At 36.9% G+C, this 20,738-nt stretch overlaps 1 protein-coding gene across 2 annotated transcripts in view; it reads left to right on the top strand.

The window, feature by feature from the left end:
- The window catches only part of LOC306883740 (protein diaphanous homolog 2-like), a 440,640-nt gene that overhangs the window by 254,767 nt on the left and 165,135 nt on the right, over positions 1-20,738 (top strand). For both annotated transcript variants that reach the window (XM_079439172.1, XM_079439173.1), the window contains one exon: positions 15,954-16,055. In XM_079439172.1, the coding sequence (XP_079295298.1) occupies positions 15,954-16,055 (102 nt within the window). The remainder of the gene's footprint in view (positions 1-15,953; positions 16,056-20,738) is intronic.

Raw genomic sequence — 20,738 nt, 5'->3', positions numbered from 1 at the left:
TGCACCATGCCACAAAGCTCAAATCATTTCAAATTGGTTTCTTGAACATGACAATGAGTTCACTGTACTAAAATGGCCCCCACAGTCACCAGATCTCAACCCAATAGAGCATCTTTGGGATGTGGTGGAACGGGAGCTTCGTGCCCTGGATGTGCATCCCACAAATCTCCACCAACTGCAAGATGCTATCCTATCAATATGAGCCAACATTTCTAAAGAATGCTTTCAGCACCTTGTTGAATCAATGCCACGTAGAATTAAGGCAGTTCTGAAGGCGAAAGGGGGTCAAACACAGTATTAGTATGGTGTTCCTAATAATCCTTTAGGTGAGTGTATATATGTATATGTATACATATGTATATATATATATACATGTATATGTGTGTGTGTGTGTATGTATATATATATATATATATATATATATATATGTGTGTGTATATATATATATATATATATATATATATATATATATATATATGTGTGTGTATATATATATATATATATATATATATATATATATATATGTGTGTGTATATATATATATATATATATATGTATATATATATATATATGTGTGTGTATATGTATATATATATATATATATATATATATATATATATACACTGTGTATATATACACTGTGTATATATATATATATATATATATATATATATATATATATATATATATATATATATATATATATATGTGTATATATATATATATATATATATATATATATATATATGTATGTGTGTGTGTGTGTATATATATATATATATATATATATATATATATATATATATATACACTGTGTATATATACACTGTGTATATATATATATATATATATATATATATATATATATATATAAATTTACATCTATATTTGTCCATTTTATTTATTTATACTGTATCTATTTACATTTATTTTACATTTAGTTTTGTACCCTACATTTGCACCATCGTTATTATTATTATTATTTTTTTTATGATTATGTCTATTTTAATATCTTAGGGTTGCTAAAGTTGTGTTACCTGATACAGTTTTAAAATTAAAAATATGTAAATAGTAAAAAAAATTATTTATTTGCATTTCTTTATGTAAACTGTTTTTATTTTACTTTAATAAAATTAAATGAATAAATTAATTGATTTATTAATTTTATAGGCATGTTTATGGTTTAGATGATTTGGAGTCGTAAAAAATATTATTATTATTTATTCATTTTAATATTATTATTATTTTCCGTTAACAGGCATTTGGCTTTTATTAAAGACAAATCTCAAAATGTTGTGCTACTAAAGGGTGTGTGTGTGTGTGTGAACTTTTGACAGAAACGCACCAAACTCCTAAACAGATAAATCTGTTTTTTTCGAAAGCCAGACATTCATGGGAATTTTCTGAATAGCATTTGAATAGCGTCCTACGTTTGTCTTTGCTCAGAGATTCGTCATGCTTACAAATGACTGTGTGCATTTGAAAGGCTTCATTAAAGAGACGTCTTTGATGCCAGGCAGTGCTTCGTGTACAATACTCTTGTCTGCTTTCATTCACCAGGCCAGTAGAAGCTCCACTTTCACTTTCTCATAATAGCTGCTTTGGGACAGGACTTGGCAAAACTCCTGCCGCCCCACCCTCCCTCCCACTGCCCTTTGTCTTACAGGCAAGATTGATGATCCTTCAGGAAGCTCTTCACGCCCTGACTGTCTCAGTGGTTTTTGTTCATCTTAAACGTGGTAATTGCAAATGGCATGTGTTTCCTGAACTAAAGATACCTAAGCTGTCTGTGAAAGAGTTGATCTCATTTACATTAGACCACCCTTTGCCTCGAACCCTCTGGTGGCTTTTTCACCACTGTGAGTTAGGTGGATTTGAAAGAGTCAACTCTGCTTCACAACTGACAGCTTGGCGTTTATCTCAGAGACCACTAGGGGGATTTGTGACTTTTATTTTAGCTTTTGCTTCTGAAGTACTTGGGCCATGTCCAAGTGCCAGAATTAATCTGCATTTTTCCCCCCTTCATCTAGATGAGGGATTTTTATTGTTTTCTGTCTCTATTTTTCTCCTTGCTCTTCTTTCAAAGCTGGAGAAAGGTAGAGCAGATAAGGAATATTTAGATGTCCTGGTCCACATTGGCCCTTCCTGGCTGTTACTGGGAGCAGAGATGACCTTTAATTGCCAGGTGGTTTGAGCTGGGTGTGTGGAAGCCTGAACTGAGGTGACAGCCCTGTCGCTCTTTACAGAAGCAGAAGCGCTAAAGTGATGACCTTTTCCCACATTCAGCTGCGCTTTATAGAGGAGATTCATCTGTCAGGTCTGCACACCTCTTTCTCTTGTCTCTATTCTCAGTTTCATCCTTCTTTCTCTCTGTCCCTCTCTCTCTCACTCGCCCAAACGCACCCCCTCACATTTATCACCTTCATCGCCCAATCTTCATCCCTGGAGCTCAAATAGCCATGGCATGATATCCTCATCCTTGAGTGGGAGGTAATGCACAGGTCCAGTTTTATGTCCTTGCACGGTAATGGTATAGGCTTTTTAGTGGTTCTCTGGCAGGATGGTAATGCCTCAGTCGTGCCGACGGGATGTTGGCAGAGGCTTGTGGGTGAGCTTGCAGCCACAGACAGACGTGCCTCTGAACCACTCAAACAGTATGGATGGAGAGACTACCGGGTATTGTTCTTTTTTTTATTTTTCTTTCTCCTAGGGTAGGGACATAGTGATTGCTGCTCTACCTTGACATCATTCACACTGCGTCAAGGAAATGTCAAGTTTCAAAATAGAAAGACTGTCAGATGAGTGTGAATGTCCCAGTGGTCACACTCAGGATTCAGACTGACCGCACATGAAAGAAATGAGCACGGTCTTGTTAATGATAGAATGAGAATATACTGTTTGATATTCCATGAATGTAAATATGAATATACTGTATATGAATATACTGTATATATATTATGGGGCAGTCGTGGCCTTATGGATAGAGTTGGACTTGTAACCTGAAGGTTGTGGGTTTGAGTCCCAGGTCCGGCAGTGATTGTAGGTGGGGGGAGTGAATAACCAACACTCTCTCCACCCTCAATACCAAATACCGAGGTGTAATGTAAACGATGTCACCGTGAGGGCAGAAAGTGTAACTAAACAATCACCTACTTTACATCTGTGTTAGAGCTGATTGGTTCAGTGTGCTCCATCCTACACATACAGTACTCCTCTAGCTCCATCGGTTCATACAAGCGATGCACAGATCTGTAAACCCCAGCAGGCTTGCCAGGGTGTATCATCCATACAGTAGGCGTGTGAAGCCTCTCATCTAACGCTTGCCTGCACAGCCAAGCACTCAAACACTTACTTTCCATTGTCTGGAGAAAAATGCAATGCCTCACTCAGATGCTCTCTCTCTCTCGCTTGCTTTCTTTCTTTCTTTCTCTCTCTCTGACAGGAATGAGGCTTAGCCTCTCTCTTTTTTATTTTTATTTTTGACTCTGTCCCTCTTTTTAAATTTTTTTTTAAAGTTCTTCTTGCTTTGTGGATGTCATTCCACATTTTCTCATCACGCAAGCAAAGAACCGTCATCCCACTGACAACAAAGGGCCTGCAAAACAATCAGATAAAAAAGCATTTATTATAGTGTCTGGTCCAGGCAAAGGTCCCCATAAAAAAGACAGACGTGCTGACAAAGAAGCTCTGCCCCATTGTAGACGTGTGACACAGACAGAAGAGAAAGAGACTGGGCACATGCAAAAGAGACCAAGGTCTGCACGCCGACATTGTGCTCACATCTTTCAGAACACCTGCTTCACAACCCCAAAGAAGCCAGGTTCAGCCACACTCTGCTTTGTTCAAGCCACCAATGAGGCCACAACCTTAAATCTTCCACCCAGGCAAATCCCCTTCACTCTGCATCATGCTTTTATATTAATACACATCCATTTCTTTCACCCGCAACTGAGTTCAGCAGCTGCGCCCTACTGACCCCATATGAAATGTGTGAAGATAAAGCTGAAGGTTTTATTACAGCACTTTTTTGATACCGCTAAATTTCTGTAATCAGTTTAGACGATAATTAGTGAAACAAACCCCAGGATTTCTTGTTTTCTGCCAGGGAGGCAGTTCTTAAGTTTGTGTTCTCCAGTGGTGTCTTAATCTCTCAAAGAACCCCTCTGCAGCCCTCTGGGAAGACTTTAATGCGGGGATAGTGGTTTTTGGTTCAATGCCCTTACACTGCTGATGCCAAAAGCACAGTAAAGCCAAAAGCCAGAACAATGCAGATATTATTAATAAGCTCTCAAAGGCTGTGGCCCTCTTTGAAATAATGCACCAGTGGCATTATAGTGTGCTGAGAATAGGACAGTAGACAAACAGACCACACTCCAATGCTATGCAGTATGATGATAAACAAAGTAACAGGTTAGTCTTGATTAAAGGAAGGGAGCGGAGAGGGATAAACAAGGATTTTGTCAGCAGTTTTCTCGGGAGGGGATTTTTAAAGAACAATCTTGCTGCCCAATCGCTACTTTCACATGGATGGATGTTTCATATTCTCACTTTCTCTCTGGCTCGTTTTCTATACGAGGGTTGTACTTAGGCACTCTGCTGGCCTGGAGCAGAACTTTATCTCGGAATTCTAATAAGCTTTTCTATCTACATCATATTCAAGATGGACTCAACCTTTGTACTCGTTGTATAGCACTATCAACAGGGAGCTGTGTAATGAACACTAATAGCTTTCATTTGAAAATGACCCACTGCACGTCTCTCTTCTTAGCTCACATGCTCTCATTATGGCAGGGCTAACCTCAGTTAATGTGTTCAGTGAAAGGCCAGTTATTCACAGGAAAAATAGTATTGTGGGCTTTTATACTCCTGCTGTGGTTTTGTGTGTCTTCTTTTTCAAACTTCGAACCAAACTAAAAATATCAGCATATCTATAATTGACCAGTTTGTTAAATATTACATTTAAGTCATGACCTGATGAAGTGCTGTTAATTGCTATCCTGGTTTCTTCTTTCATTAGGTTCACAGATATCTCTGCAAACGTGCTTCATGCATACGTTGGATGCTGATCCATTTAACAGTCATATACAAGCAGTTTTAATTTGCATCGGCTTAATGTGTATTAGAAAGGAATATACCTGGATGAAGATAATCAAAAGAGCAATGCTTACAGTATATGCAGTCAAAATATTGTGGAAATGTTGTATAAAGTATATCTGATTTAGTATTTGTTGATTTCACATACATTCATGATGGTATGTGCAACTTAAAACTTAAAAACTTGTAAATCCTTTAATCAAATTTTTTTAATTGTCTGAGAATATTTAGAATATTGATATTCAGTCACTCAGTGCCCAAACTTTGACTAAAATGTTGACAAAATAAAATGTGAACAAAATGAGACAAAATATGCAAATATTTAATTTCATTCAATATTTATTTGGATTTAATATATAATTTTATTTAATTATTTATTTAATTTTAATTTTCCAGTTTTATCAGTCACTTTTTTATTATTTTTAGTTTAAAGTGCTCAGTGTTTTTATTGTTTCGCAAAACTATGGATTTATTCAGACATTTTCAGCTGGTTGATCAATGGATGAAAGGCAATATCTACACATCCACAATGATCCGCTGCTGTGACACAGCAAAACCAGAAAAAGTCCAAGCGAGTGAGTACTTTTGGCACTATATGTGGTCATACACTTGATTCGAGCATGTTAGATCTCAGCCCAGTGGTAGAAGTCAGTGAGATGGCCCTGTCTACCTGTCTCTCTCAGTGCTCTCTGACTGTCTCCGTCAACACAGACTGCAAACACCCAAGAGGTTCTCTCAGTTCCCTCTTAACACTGCCTATTACTGTTCAGTCTGCACTGTTTCATGTTCTGATCTTTAGAAGGACTATATCTGCCAGTCACTGTGGAAAGTCCTCTCCTCTCACAAGCAGGGTTTGCAAGCATATAAGAAAGTCTGTAGCATGACTGATTTATGTTAATCACAGTGTGTTGTGGGGAGCACGTCACATAACCTCAGTTGTGTATTTGACAGCCAAGTTCTCCCCAGAGCCTCAGTGATGTCATCACTGCGATGTGTGTCATTGCATCGACTGAGCTGCGGAGCGGTGTCACCGCTGAGTTTCTGTAATTATATATCATAGACGAAAGAAAACTGCTCATTTTTGAATGACATTCCTCATCACATTAGTATGCTCCTGCAGTACCTTCTACTTGCTATGAATTATGCCAGTCATTCCTTGGGATTCATCCCCATTGACCGCTCGACTACTGCAAAGGAAATGTACTAATGTAACATGTACTCTTGTGCAATTCAGTATTCAAAGGAACTCCATACTTCCCATTTTTCTCATTTTAGCACCTCATGTATTTTTGATACCTGAGTTGATAAGATGGAAATGTGCGACGCTCGATCCTGTTTCACTCCTTCCTTGTGAAGTATATGCTTTATGAGTCTCTTTGGTCTGAATACATTCCAAACTGCAGATTTTTCATTCAAACACCTACGCTGGACTGCTTAACTTAAGGCCCATTTTTAAAGGATCGATTGCATACAGGAGTAATATGAATAAATAGTAAATCGTACCAAAATAGGGCTATCCTATCCTATTAGGGATATCCTATGATTTGTGATGTTAATCTCATAATATTGAAGACTTAATTTTTTAAAGGAGACCCCCCCCCCCCCCCCCAAAAAAAAAAAAAATCTGTCATCATTAACTGACTTTGACAACTTTTACCCACGTCATGTATTACAAACCCCCCCCCCCCCCCCCCCCCTCTTCTTCCACTGTGGAACACACAATAAAAAATAAAATATATATATACAGTGCCCTCCAAAAGTATTTGAACAGTAAAGACAAAATTGCTCTGTTGGCTGTGAAGTCAAGACATTTACAAATATGATTAAAAGATGAATATGAGACAAAACTGCAGAATGTCACATTTTATTATTGGGTGATTCAACACCTAGATGTTTTACCAGTTAAGAAGATCAGCACTTTTAGAGTTTCATCCCTCTATCTGATGTGAGCATAAGTATTGGAACAGTTGCCTCACAGGTCTTTCTGAGTGATCAGTTGTGTCCTTTTGCATTAATTCTTCAGATATTAAAAGCAAGGAATGTGTCGTATCAATTATATCCATTACTTCTGCATTCTGAATCTTGCATTCGATGATGACACACACAAACCAGGATGAAGACGAGGGAGCTGACTTTGAGAGAAAATCAAGAAATTTGGATGCTAAAAGAAAAGAGGAAGTCATTTAGAGCTCTAGCAAAAACAAAAGACATGGAGAAATCAAGAGTTTAGAAACCACCAGCGAGACCAGCAACCGACAATGACCTGATCGGCTGAGAAAACAACAGTAGTTGATGACAGACACATCATAAAAGCTGTGAAAATGAACCCTAAAAGACGTGTCTGTAAAATCACCAACAACTTCCAGAAAGCTGGGGTTATGACAATGATCCAAAACACCCTGCCAGTTCAGTCAAGGAATTTATAAGGGCAAAGAAACGGAAAGCCTTAGATTAAATCCGATTGAACATGAATTTCACCAGCTGGAGAGGAGAGTAAAGGCAGAAACTCCCCAAAACAAGCAAAAGCATTTCAAAGGATGAGACCAAGAGTCTGGTGATGTCTATGGGTCACAGACTCACTGCTGTGATTGTGCGCAAGGGATCTGCAACTAAATAATAGCTTTTAATCTTTTATATCTGCCTTATGTTCAACTGTCCCAATACTTATGCTCACATCAATGAGTGGGATGAACTCTAAAAGTGCTGTTCTTTTTATTTGGTAAAACGTGTGTGTTAAAACGGCTAATAATAAAATGTGACATTCTGTAGTTTTGTCTCATATTCATCTTATATACACACACACTATATATATATATATATATACATACACACTATATATATATAAAATTGTTTCATGTTATTTAATTCATTCATTCATTCTATTTTATATTTATTTATTTATTTTTATAATTTTGTTTTTGTATGAAACTCTCCAGTTTGGTTTTGCCTAAATAGTTTATGACCAGCATAGTAACTTTGATTCAAAAAAAAAAAAAGGGTTGAATCGGTCTCTGATTATTATTATTTGATCTTCTATCCTTGCAGGCTCTTTGTTCAAATCAAAGCGTCATAACAGCAGCTAATAAAGTATGTAGTTCAATGCATAATGTGGAACGATGACAAATAACCACACTCTCTGTCCCGCATGATACAGCACCACAGCGTTAGAGATGATAGTATCGCATTCTCGAGTCCTTAGAAATCTGGCATCGCATTAATAGCTTATTAGGGTGATGTAAGGTAGCGTCTTTGACTGACATCTTTGTAGCATTTTCTGAGAAGCCCATTGTCCATCCTGACGTATGTCCTGTCAGCTCTCTCTCCTGCTGCGCCTCACCTCAGTGCAGCTACGGACTTCTCAGCATGCTTGTGCATAGTCGTGCCTGTTAGGGGTTCTGTGCTTGCCCTTGCTTGTTATTATTGTTTATCTTGTTTGTCAATCACCTGGATCGTCTACCATTTCGGATTTGCCTTCATACATATTCATGAGCCCTCATTACCTGCCTCGCTGGTTGGTTGCAGGGCATGGTGACGGTGCCAGCCTTTGTTCTCGAGGCTAACAACAGGTGACTGGAGCAGCCTGGTGTATTGTTACCTGTCGTTTGAATATAGTGAAAAGTATGTTCAGGACAGGACGAGAAGCACAGAGGTGTGCCATGCTTCCAGATTAATGGCTAAGCAGAAAAGACTGCTCACCCCCTTGAGTTTAATTGAAGCTTTGTTTTGGCACAGCGCTGGTAGGCTCCTCTGTATGAAATACAAATTCAGTAGCAAAACAACATTGTGTTGCACTGATCAAGTGAGTAATTGTGTGTCTGTTTGTATGTATGTATGTATGTATGTACGAATGTATATAAGACAGAAAAATGTAGCAGACAGCTCAGGTGTTCATGCTCACCATATCCATAAAAAAAGTCTTTAAAAAGACAAAATTAATGTCATGGCAGGTCTGTCAGCTTTGCCAGCTCTATCCCTCACCATCCCAAATATAATCCATTTTTTTATTTCTCATTTAGTTTAATGCGATTTTGGAATCTGTCATCCTAGGTTTGTCGCCTGTCAGTTTCCAACGGTGGCTAGTGTCTGAGGTGTTAGTTCGATTTAGGGGAGTAGAGATCTCTTTCGGATCTGTCAAAGTGCTGCTCTCTAGATTAGTTTAATGCCAACTGCACAACCCTCTAATGTGTCGCATGTTGTGCCCGTTGATGAAAATTACCCTCCTGAGTCGCTGTGGATGTGTTTTTTCAGTTTATCTGTAAGGCCCTGTTTACACCTGGTATTACGATGTTTTTTCATTGATCCGATAAGCTAAGTTCAGATGTGAACGGCCTCTAGCTTGTCCACATTTGACCACTTCCAGAGGTAATTGAGGATGCGTTTGACTGGATTGCACTCGTAGTGGACTCTTATGTGGTCGAATGCTTTACTTAAACATTACGATGTTCTTTTCCTATCCGTTAGTCAACAAAATTAGAATGTTAAATTAAATTCAAATTGACAATTGTGTTACCCATTAAAATGTTTTTTTTTTGACTGGTTTAGTTTTGCATGCATGTGAACAACAGGAGAAAACTGAGAAAAACAGATAAAATGACACATGATAGGAATAAAATAAATTGGCCTACATGAAATATGTAAATTAACGAAAAAAAACAAGTCTGTTTCGTTTCAACTTTTAAAGAGATGGCTGAGAGTGCATCATGTTTGTTTTGTTTATTTTACAGTCATCTCATTGTAAATATTTGAGTTATTTTCCGCTGTGATAAGACCAATTTCCATGATCCTACAAATGCATATTCAATAAGGTCAGGCGCAAAAATAACTGTGTCCATGCCTTTTCAGCGCTAATTCGTCACTGCAAGTCTTTAGTAAAACCTGACAGTGCAATTTTAATGCCAAAAGGTGGTTTGCGCTGGCGCAAGCTATTAGTAAAACTGGCCACAAGTGTGAATGGGAATGTGTGATCCCATCAACCAAAACAATCTTAATACCAGATATGAACTGAGCCTACGTCCGCACGGTCTTCGCAACTCACCTTAAGTATGTTGTGATAGGTTGACATTCCTTTAAATCTGTTTTGTTAAAACTTTGGCTTTTGCTGTCTCCAGTATGTATATGTGCTTAAAATAGTCAGCCGTGTTTTGGTGCAAGTTCCTGGGAGGTGTGTGATCACACTGACAATTGCAATGCTGTGTTATTAAATCATGAGACGCAGCTGTGATAAAATTATGACCTAATTTTGTAGACCAATGCCGTATTGCTCCCTAATTGGATAGAAGCTGTTTGCATTGACAGTGTCATGATAATTACCCTGCTTATTTATTAGTATCATTATTTATTTTATTTTTTTTCCTGTAAGTTTGATCAGGACTGCATGTGTATTAGGTTTCTGAGAGATAAGGTGACTAACTCAACATGTGCAACTCTGATGTCAGGCTGAATCATGCACTCTGCATTACACGGAAGAACAGATTTGCTCTAATCTCGAGCCATTTATTGCTCTTTCTCAAAGAGGCAACACATTGTGTCATTTATGTTACATGATACATAAGCTTTCTCTAAGGAGATCAAAGTATTCTCGTCAAAATAAGGTTATTATGTGCTCGCGTAAAATATTTACTGAAACGGACAAATATACCTGTCATGAATTAATATTTTGAGCCCGTCTGGGTATGTTTCAGAGTTCTCCAGTATTGATTTAAACAGAGGTCCCTGAAACGATTTACCGAAAGCTGTGCCGAGACCTGCTGAGACGACACGGCAGGAAGGCGACTGTATAATGTTTCACATGTGTGCTTGGCCAAGAAAAGGACTGAGCTGCATGTGGCAATACGTCCCAAAAAATGAAGAACAGATCAACATACACATACAGGCAAGGTTACAGCCCCCCGTGCACAACCTCCTTTTGTGAATTATTTCAGTTTAATAAAGAGTTTATTGCTAGGAGAACATTTTTATTGATTGTGCTGTCCCTGGGAGGGTAATTTGAGATTTGTTGATCTTCCCTCGTTTCTGACTTTACCGTTGGGCATATGCTCTGCTGAGCCGAGGAGAGACGTCCGTGGGAGTAATTTATTTCCATCTACCCAAGCATGGTGCGCTTGTTGTAATGGCTGTTCTCTTTCGCTCTGCCTGTACTGTGCAGACTGCCTTGCTCGTTGGGCGATATTCAGATCATGGTAAAAACATAACTTGGAACCTGTGGTTGGAATTTATTTACAGTAAGTGGTTTCACTTACAGTCAGTATTATTCATTTTTTTAAATATATTTATACATGCCATCCATGTGTCAATATATAAATAAAATCCCTATAAAAGTTTGGTAACACTTTATTTTAGGGTCTCTTAACTAGTTGCTCATTAGCATGCATATTACTAGAATATTGGCCAATTATTATTAGTAATTAAGCACATATTAATACCTTGTTCTGCATGACCTTATTCTACATCTCTAATCCTACCCAATACCTAAACTTAACAACTACCTTGCTAACTATTAATAAGCAGAAAATTAGGAATTTATTGAGGAAAAAGTTGTAGTTAATAGTGAATAAGTGTTCCCTATTCTAAAGTGTTACCAAAAGTTCTCATTTTTAGTATGGATACACAGCATATCAGTGCCTTATTGATTAGATTAGCCAGTATTATTAACTTTTTATTTTTAATCTGTGACATTTAAAATGTAATGTTTAATTGTGTATGATAATTTCCCCTATTTATACATTTAAATTAATTTTGTTGTCATTCAATACTCCTGTCTGTCTGTCTGTCTGTCTATCTATTCATATATCTGTCTGTCTGTCTCAGTGACATTGATTATTTGCTGATATTACTGACTTTTTAATTTTAATCTTGGTTGGTAAAATTTTAATGTTTAATTATGGATGCTCATTTTTACATTTAAATTACTTTTGCCATCATCTAATGCAAAGTTAATCTTTAATAACACTATGAAGTGTAATCATTTGCAGATCTTAAAATTAAAATTCTTATTTCATTCTTCCAATAATATTTTGAAAACTCTTTCATTTATTGGGTATTGGGCATAACATTGCAATAATTATCTAATTATTAACTGTTATGGGGCTGAGTTTTGATATTGGTCCCTACTTTTGTGTGTGTCGTTTATGAGGACACTAATTTGTATAATGACATGGGTATGACAGAGGTATTACAATATGAAGGTGGTTTATGAGGACACTTCCTATGTCCCCGTAATTCAAAAGGCTTAAAAAACATACATAAAATGGTGTTTTTTTGAAAATCTAAAAATGCACATGTGAGGGCTAAGTTTAGGTGTAGGGTTGGTGTAGGGCAATAGCACACACAGTTTGTTCAGTATAAAAACCATTACACCTATGGAGAGTCCCTATAAACCACAAAAACCAACGTGTGTGTGTTTGAGTGTGAGAGAGAGAAACATGCCTTAACTTTTGGCAGAGATATTTCTCAAAATGAGATTCATTCATCACACAGAAAATGGAGGGTAGCATTGTAAGATAAAGTGTTCCATGCAGTGCACTTTGTTGAATATTGCAGACTTAGGCAAATGTCCATACAGAAAACTGACATACTAGACACAATATTCGTACTCTATACTGCTGAACTTGTAAGAGTAGTTTGGTAATATGCTAATCTGATCATAGCTGAGGTGTCTGTTCTGACTAAAGCCTTACAGTTGTTAACTTGGCATAGGTTTATTGTGTGAATGGAACATGTCAACATCAGAGATCAAAGTACTGTATATTGCTGGAAGCCTCACAGATATTGTCATCAGTCAAAATATTTATGGATGCTGAGCCTTGTCTGTCTCACTTTACTTCTCTGTATCCTCTTCCAATGCTGGATTAATTCCTGCATCATTTAAGAACTTGGCAGTCATTACACTTGCAGACTCTCCTTGTTTTAACTGTTACATGGAAACGTACCAAAGCACAAGTAATTGCACCTTAATATGGTGCTGCACTCAACACTGAAATTGCAGTTTCCCACTGACATTAAGGCACTAGCATTGCTCAGTTAATGCACACTCCCATTTATTGATATATTTTTGTTTTTAAACTCAGTGTTCTAAAAGTAATTTTTGTTATTCAATTTGTTTAGTAGTTTTTAGTTTTTTAAACTTGATATATATAGTGAGTATGTGTGTGTGTGTGTGTGCGCGCACATTATTATCATATTTTATTGATTAATGGAAAGTGCATGTTACATACCAGAACGAAGTCATAAAAAATTGCAGTATTTTAATAATAAATGCATTTATTTATTTATTCATTTAAATTAATTAATCAATTAGAAGTAACAGCTGTTTGGCTGTTGATTAGCATTATTTTGTCTGTGGAAAAGAAACAGTTGTTTCAAAGGAAGAAAACTTTGCATTTTGATTAAAGAATACAAAAGGCAAATTTTTTTAACTTGGAAAAATAACATGCTCTAATGAATCTCTTACAATAAGTTCAGCAACATAAATTGTGGAAGTAAATAAGGTCATGAAGTTTGAAACGACACTGAGACGAGCAGCGTCTTAAAGAATAAAGCGTGACAGCATGCATGTATCTGGTCCTGCAGAGAGAGTCCAAATGGCTGGATTATTAGCATAGCATGCCTCGTCTGCTAGGGCCCCGTGCTCCGCTAACCCCCCTCCCAGATGCAGATTGAGTCTGGAGGCCTGGAGAGAGCAGACTGATTCATTCAGGGTTCAACCGCCTCTTACCAACCCTCCCATATGGCTCTGCTTGCGTGTCATTTACTCAATATGCGGGACTCCAATAATTATGTAAACCGTAGACGAGCGTATTAACAATTAACCACATTCTCACTCCTCTCTCTTTAGCCCCATTTGTTACATCTTCCCTCCGTCTCTGCTCCATTTGGCGGGTTGTCCTATAGATGCCTTTGGAAAAGAGGCAACGGCAAATCCTAATCGCTTGTCTCGTCTCTGCAAGTGGCGATGGAGAAATACAACTCCAATAATGAGATTTGACGGCACATTAGCAATGATGATTGCTGTGGCTGAATGGTGTGCTGCTGTGTTGTTGCGCTTCATTCAAAATCAATGATACATTGTTTAGGGGAGCTTTGTTCCTCAGCCGAACCGCTGGGCTAATGTTCCTCAGACTCTTTCAGACAAGAGAAAGGCCGTTTTACCGTAATCCCTCCCCCTAACGTGGCTGGTCTTTCCTGCTCAATTACAGGCTTTTTTTCTCTCTTTTTTTTTTAACATCTCAAAGCCTCTCAGCACATTTATTTAATTTAACATCTGAGATGATGGAGTCAACCGTCAGTTTTATCTCATTGTCCAGACAATTATAGGCTTCTGACATTTTTTTTTTATTTTAGGCTAGATTTGCTTTGAACCAGGGAAAGTGGATGTGCTAGGCATCCTTAAAACAGACAAAAATTGTGTTTTGCTTATGCATATCATTCATCTATTCCAGAAAGAACAAAGCTAATGATTATATCATCAAAAGCCAGTACATGTCTTGCGGAGAAAAAAAATCTCTGCAATGCTCGTCTGTTTACAATTGAGAATAGTACCGAACTCACTGGAGTTTAAAGGCCTAGTTTATAGTAATATCACATTTTTCTTTCTCTTACTCGTTCTCTTTGTACACGAGAGATTCTTATCCATTATTTATTTGAGTAAAGTTCATAAAAATCTCACGGCGCCAGAAATACTCCATTTTGTTCAAGATCCAGGTGTCAGTGCATTGGCTTTGTGTTGCGTCAGACTTATTATTGTCAGCAGGACATTTGAAGTTTTTTCAGAGAAAGACCACATAAAAGCATTTAACTGGGTTTAGGACATGCTTCCAACAGGGAGGACAAGAAAGACAGTTATTGTTAACGTTTCAGTTGTGTACTTACAGTGTATTGAAGATATGACACACACACCAGCCCTCTAATCAGCTGGAGCTCGTAATATGTTGGTAACCCAGCAGGAGTGGCTACGTCCAAGCATGCTTGCTTATTCCAACCAAAGTAGAGGACATAATGAGAAGTGCCATGGAAAGGGCACTTCTTCTTTGAAAAAAAAGGTTTTCATTCTTTTTTTAATTTACTCATCTGACCTTTATGAGCACAATTAGCATTTAGAAAAAAAGAAGGTTCTCTCACTCGCCCACATTACCTACAGCAGGCTTTTACTCTTATAGGTAATTGCAAAGTTGGACAAGCAATATGAATCTATTTTTGGGAAAAGGGAGGCAATTGAGTTCCTGACATCTGTAAAGTGGCAAACTTGTCTCAAATATGCCCTTCCGTCTCGAATTGTCTGAAAGGAAAAGAAAGCCATAAACATCAGGGACATTTCAGTGAAATTAAATGATGTTGGGGTGGGGGTGGTATTTATTCCCTCATTTCTCAGTCACCTTGAATGTCATTTTCTCAGCACTGTAAAACTTTGAACCTCGGCTGAGCTCCAAGAGTAATACTGTGCCGGGGTGGATGTTGCTTGGAGAGCACCGGCTCTATCCACCAACATGTTAGAAAGCTGACGAAAACAAAGATTGGAGTCAAGACCAACATGACTATTTCCATTTGAATTGAGCTGCCATAGATTTTTAAAGCCCAATCAGGCCGTGCTTGCCTAAAGAAGTGGTGTTTTTTTGCTCTCTCTGCAGTCTGAGATTGGCAGTGTGTAGTAATGGGAAAAGATGTGAACATTAGGGAGTCTCTATGTGAATCGCAAGTGTATTTCTGACCACCGGCATAAGGAACAATAGCATATAAAACCGTGGCCTCATTTAAAACATGCTCTACTGTCACTCACATCCCTGCGATAGTTCACCAAATGAGGAGGCAACAGGTGTTTTCTCCTGTGGTGCTGATGGGTGTGTTTCTACATTTTTTCTTTGCAGAACCTGATCAAAAACCTTCCTGAGCAGAAGGAGCTGAGCAATCTGGCTGAGCTAAAGAACGAATATGAGGAGCTTTGTGAATCGGAGCAGTTTGGAATAGTGGTGAGTACTGAGAAATAACTGTAGTACTTTAAATAACTAGCACAACTCCAGTACATTTCAGGGCTCCAGAATAAATGTTTACAAATGAGATAAAATGTAAAAAATGAATTATTATTATTATTAGGCTAAAGTCTGAAATTTATATAGAATTGTATTTAAATCTGTTTTTTTAAAGTTTTTAAATCTGTTCCCAGAAAAAGTGTTTAGCAATGTGACAAACCAAAAAAAAAATTTGCTCTTTGTTTAACCCTTTGGGGTCGACGCCAGCGCGTTTTGTTAACTTAAATTACTCCTTAAGTTTTAATCATACAGATAAGAGCAGAACATCAATTGAATCTGTAAAGGGTCTACTTTTATTTGTATACACACTAGGGATGCTCCGATCGATCGGCCAGAGATCGGTATCGGCCGATATTCACATTTTATGACTCGATCGGTACCAGAGGTGGGTAGAGTACCCAAAAACTGTACTCAAGTAAAAGTAAAAGTACTTCTAGAAATATTTACTCAAGTAAAAGTAATAGTCTGAATAGTTACTTGAGTAAAAGTAAAAAAGTATCGGATAAAAAAACTACTCAAGTAGTTAGTTACTAGTTACTTTGGATCATATTGGTACTGAATATAGTCTATTTTTATTTAGATATATAGATTACATTTATGTAATGTGTATGTGTATACACACACCCCCATACACTGCTGTTCAAAAAAAAAAAATATATATATATATATATATATATATATATATATATATATATATATATATATATCTTAATGTAATTTATTTCAGTGATGCAAATCAGAATTTTCATCAGCCTTTACCCCAGTCTTCAGAGTCACATAATCCTTCAGAAATCATGTTGATTTATTATCAGTGCTGCTCTTTTTAGCTTTCTATTCATCAAAGAATACTGAACAAAATGTCACAGGTTCCAAAAAATATTAAGCAGCAAAACTGTTTCCAACACTGGTAATAAATCGATATATTATAATGATTTCTGAAGGATCATATGACTCCGAAAACTGGAGTAACAGCTGATGAAAATTCTGATTTGCATCAATGAATTAAATTATATTTTAAAGTAAATTAATTATGTATTATTCTATAACCTCTGACACTGAAACCTCTGAAAACGCCTCACATGACTGCTCTGAACATAACGAAACAAATGCATATTGACGGATCTTCTGCAAAATGTAAACAAATGTAGCCTATATTTTTGCAAGCGTAAATATTGTAAAAATATGAATATTAATTTTGTCTCTACTGCGCAGAGCTAACCCGGGTTCCGCGGGTGTTCATTTCATACTCTGTGACAGCTTATTTAATGTATAAATTATACATTGTATTTAATGTAAGGTACATGTACAACAAACTGGTAATGTCATAGTGGTATCGTGGCCTATACCTGTGGAACAGTAGACAGCACACGCGGTGTTCATCTAATAAAAGATCTTCATATAGCTCTAGCAAACAAGCCTTTGCAGATTTGCTTTCAACTGACTGTAGATCCAAAGCCACGACTTCATCGCTCTTGATGTTCTTAAACTCTCTTTTATCTGAGTGAGAACCGCTTCAGAGACTCAGCGCGTGCGATTGGGAACTGAACGAATCATTCAAATTGATTCGCGAACCGATTCACTGGTTTGCCAACTGGTTTGATAAAGCCTTTGAACAGAATCGACTCAAAAGAATGAATCATTCGCGAATGGGCATCGTTCATTGCCCAGAGAAAAGTAGACGGCGCGTTTGGAATAAACCGAAGCATTTTTAACTTGTATTGCATTAAGATACAGTAACGAGAGGAGCGTCGCCCACAGTAACGAAGTAAAAGTACCGTTTTTTCTCTAAAAATATACTTGAGTAAGAGTAAAAGTACCCATTTTAAAATATACTCTAAAAGTATTAGTTACCCAAAAAATGTACTCAAGTAAATGTAACGAATTAAATGTAACTCGTTACTACCCACCTCCTCTGATCGGTACTCATACATTTGGCCGATCTCATGTACCGATCGCAATTTGATGACGTCATCGCGTGGCGACGTATATGATGCATGGGGACATATGCTGCAGTCATTGCCAATATGGAAATTCTATGACATTTCAAGAAACAATGAAAAATTTGCTATATGTCGTGTATGTTTTGCATTATGATACTATGAATGTATAGTTAATTTTTAACAGCAGATTCAGTGACGTTAGAGCTGATCTGCGCATCACTGCACGCGTCTGCGGAGCGCAGGCTTTACGGTATGGGCACCGGAGCTGATCGCGGCCGCTCTATGAACCTTTATTAATAAAACAAAATATCTTATTTGGCCATATTAGCCTACTCAACAGCATTAACATTTAAGCTTTACTCCTTTTAAACTTTATCTGGAATGTCACCGTTTCTGTCACTGCAACTTCCCGATCAGGCGAACACACACACACAAATGAAATCATCTGCCTAATGAAAAAAATGTAGTTAATATTGCATCATTTATGATTTATTCTATCCACCGGCGACCCACCCGCAAATAATCAGAATGCATTGTTTTATTACCTGACCCGCGGATTATCCGCAGCGCCCGTGGATAACCGTGAAACAACTCCGTTTTGTTCTTTCAGTAGTTTAAATGTTTCAATTTCTTTTTTCCTCTTCAGTCTTATATTGGACACCATTAAACCGTATGAGTTACATCAGACTTCGCCATATTGAAGTTTAAATGTTTCTATTTGTTGTGTCCGCTCTCTAACATTGGATAATCAAAACGTTCTGATCTTGAGCAGAAAAGAATAACAGTTTCAAAGTTTAAATTCCAACCTTGCCATCTAACAATTATTTATATATATATATATATATATATATATATATATATATATATATATATATATATATATATATATATATATATATATATATATTTATATTTATGTGTGTGTATGTATGTGTATATATATATATATATATATATATATATATATATATATATATATATTCTTAGCATACAGATTAATAATGCTAAATGTAGATCAGAAACGTCTTGTTACATCTGGTTTGAGTCATAAGTTATAGACAGATAAATAGATAGTAAGAAAAATAACTGTATTTGCAGCATTGTTTTTTCTTCTTTATTTTAGTGAAAGTAATCTATAATTTTGCCTCTGACCGTGTTTCTGTTGTTGTTAAAATAACCACGGCAGTTCTTGAACTTGGCACCGGCGCGCATCCGGAGAGAGAAAGCGCATGGAGCTGAAAGGGCTTGAATAAAGCGTGTTTAGCTTTAGATATAAATACGAGGATATAACACTGAAAGATATTTACTATAAACGAGCGCTTGTAATGTGATCCGCTCCGCTGTTTTGATGCGCCGTTCACTTAAAATGGTGCTGCTGTTACGGCTCGCAATCCGGATGGATGCCGGGGTGCAGATGCACTTATAGAAGTATTTAAGGATAAAAGACTCAAGTTGCTTTTAAAATATTCACAAGTCATTTTCCTCGAGTCGAATAAAGTCTGGAGTCATTTAAGGTCAAGTCAAGTCTGAAGGCTATAAAAATGCTACTCGAGTCCTAGCCCATCTCTGCCTTGGGTTGCATCAGACATTTTGTTTGCATCTATTTTATATTATATTATATTAAGTGTCTTATATTAAGTATCCCTGATATACATAATGTTATGCATAAACACCATTTTAAAGGAATATTAAAATGTTCACTGTATAAGAAATAATTTTTATGATTATTTATATAATATTATTACATATGTTATATAAAGCTTGAAGCATCAGAATCGGCATCGGTATCGGCCGATCACCATGACAAGAAATCGGTACTCGGTATCGGCTGCAAAAATCCTGATCGGAGCATCCCTAATACACACATAATAACAACAAAACTTTGTGCTTTCATAAAATAAAGAAAATAAACAGTGCTGCCGCCTTGGTCTGCATGATCTTCGTTTAGAAACGCGTTATTAAATCAGTATCATATTAAAGTGTTAAGTTCAAGATGAACATTCACAACAGATCTATGATGTAATAAATGGTATTGCAGTTGTAAGGTGGAATCAATTCAAAGCAAGATTTGTGTTTCAGGGCAAGACTGTAAGGTGGGAACCATAATAAAGTCAATGTTTATCTTGACTTTATTTCTCCCCAAAAAGACTGAAATAACTGTTACAGAGTGAAATTTATGTAGCACAAATACTGTTCTGGATCATTAGAGGAACAGCATGAAATTGGAACACAAAATTATATTAAAAACACCATAATTAATATAACAGAATTGAAAACACAGTACAAAATACTATGAAATGCATTACAAAAATAAACACGTTTTGCAGATATTTCTGGAATGTCATCTGAGATAATGTTCTTTTAAGCCCGGAACACACCAAGCCCATGGTCGGCTGTCGGGCAGTTTTTGTTCGTCGGCAGACTGCAGACACAGTCTGCTTTTGTCGCCACTAGCTCATCAGTGTCGGCTTGGTGTGTTGCGGGCTTTAGTGCTATACATCCAATGAACTGAAGTGCATATAGTGCTTGTTGGCATCTGTAGTACTGCACTGTAATCTACTGCAACTGTTTCACACACTAGCTGATCTTTAAATTCTAACAACTCATCAGTAGATGAATATGGATGACATAGTGAACAACCATCTGTTTCTAGCAATTCTGTAATTTAGCAGCTAAAAAAAGT

The sequence above is a fragment of the Barbus barbus genome (genome assembly GCF_936440315.1).
Source record: "Barbus barbus genome assembly, chromosome: 17".
Classification (NCBI taxonomy): Eukaryota; Metazoa; Chordata; class Actinopteri; order Cypriniformes; family Cyprinidae; genus Barbus; species Barbus barbus.
This window is presented reverse-complemented; position numbering and strand designations above follow the sequence as displayed.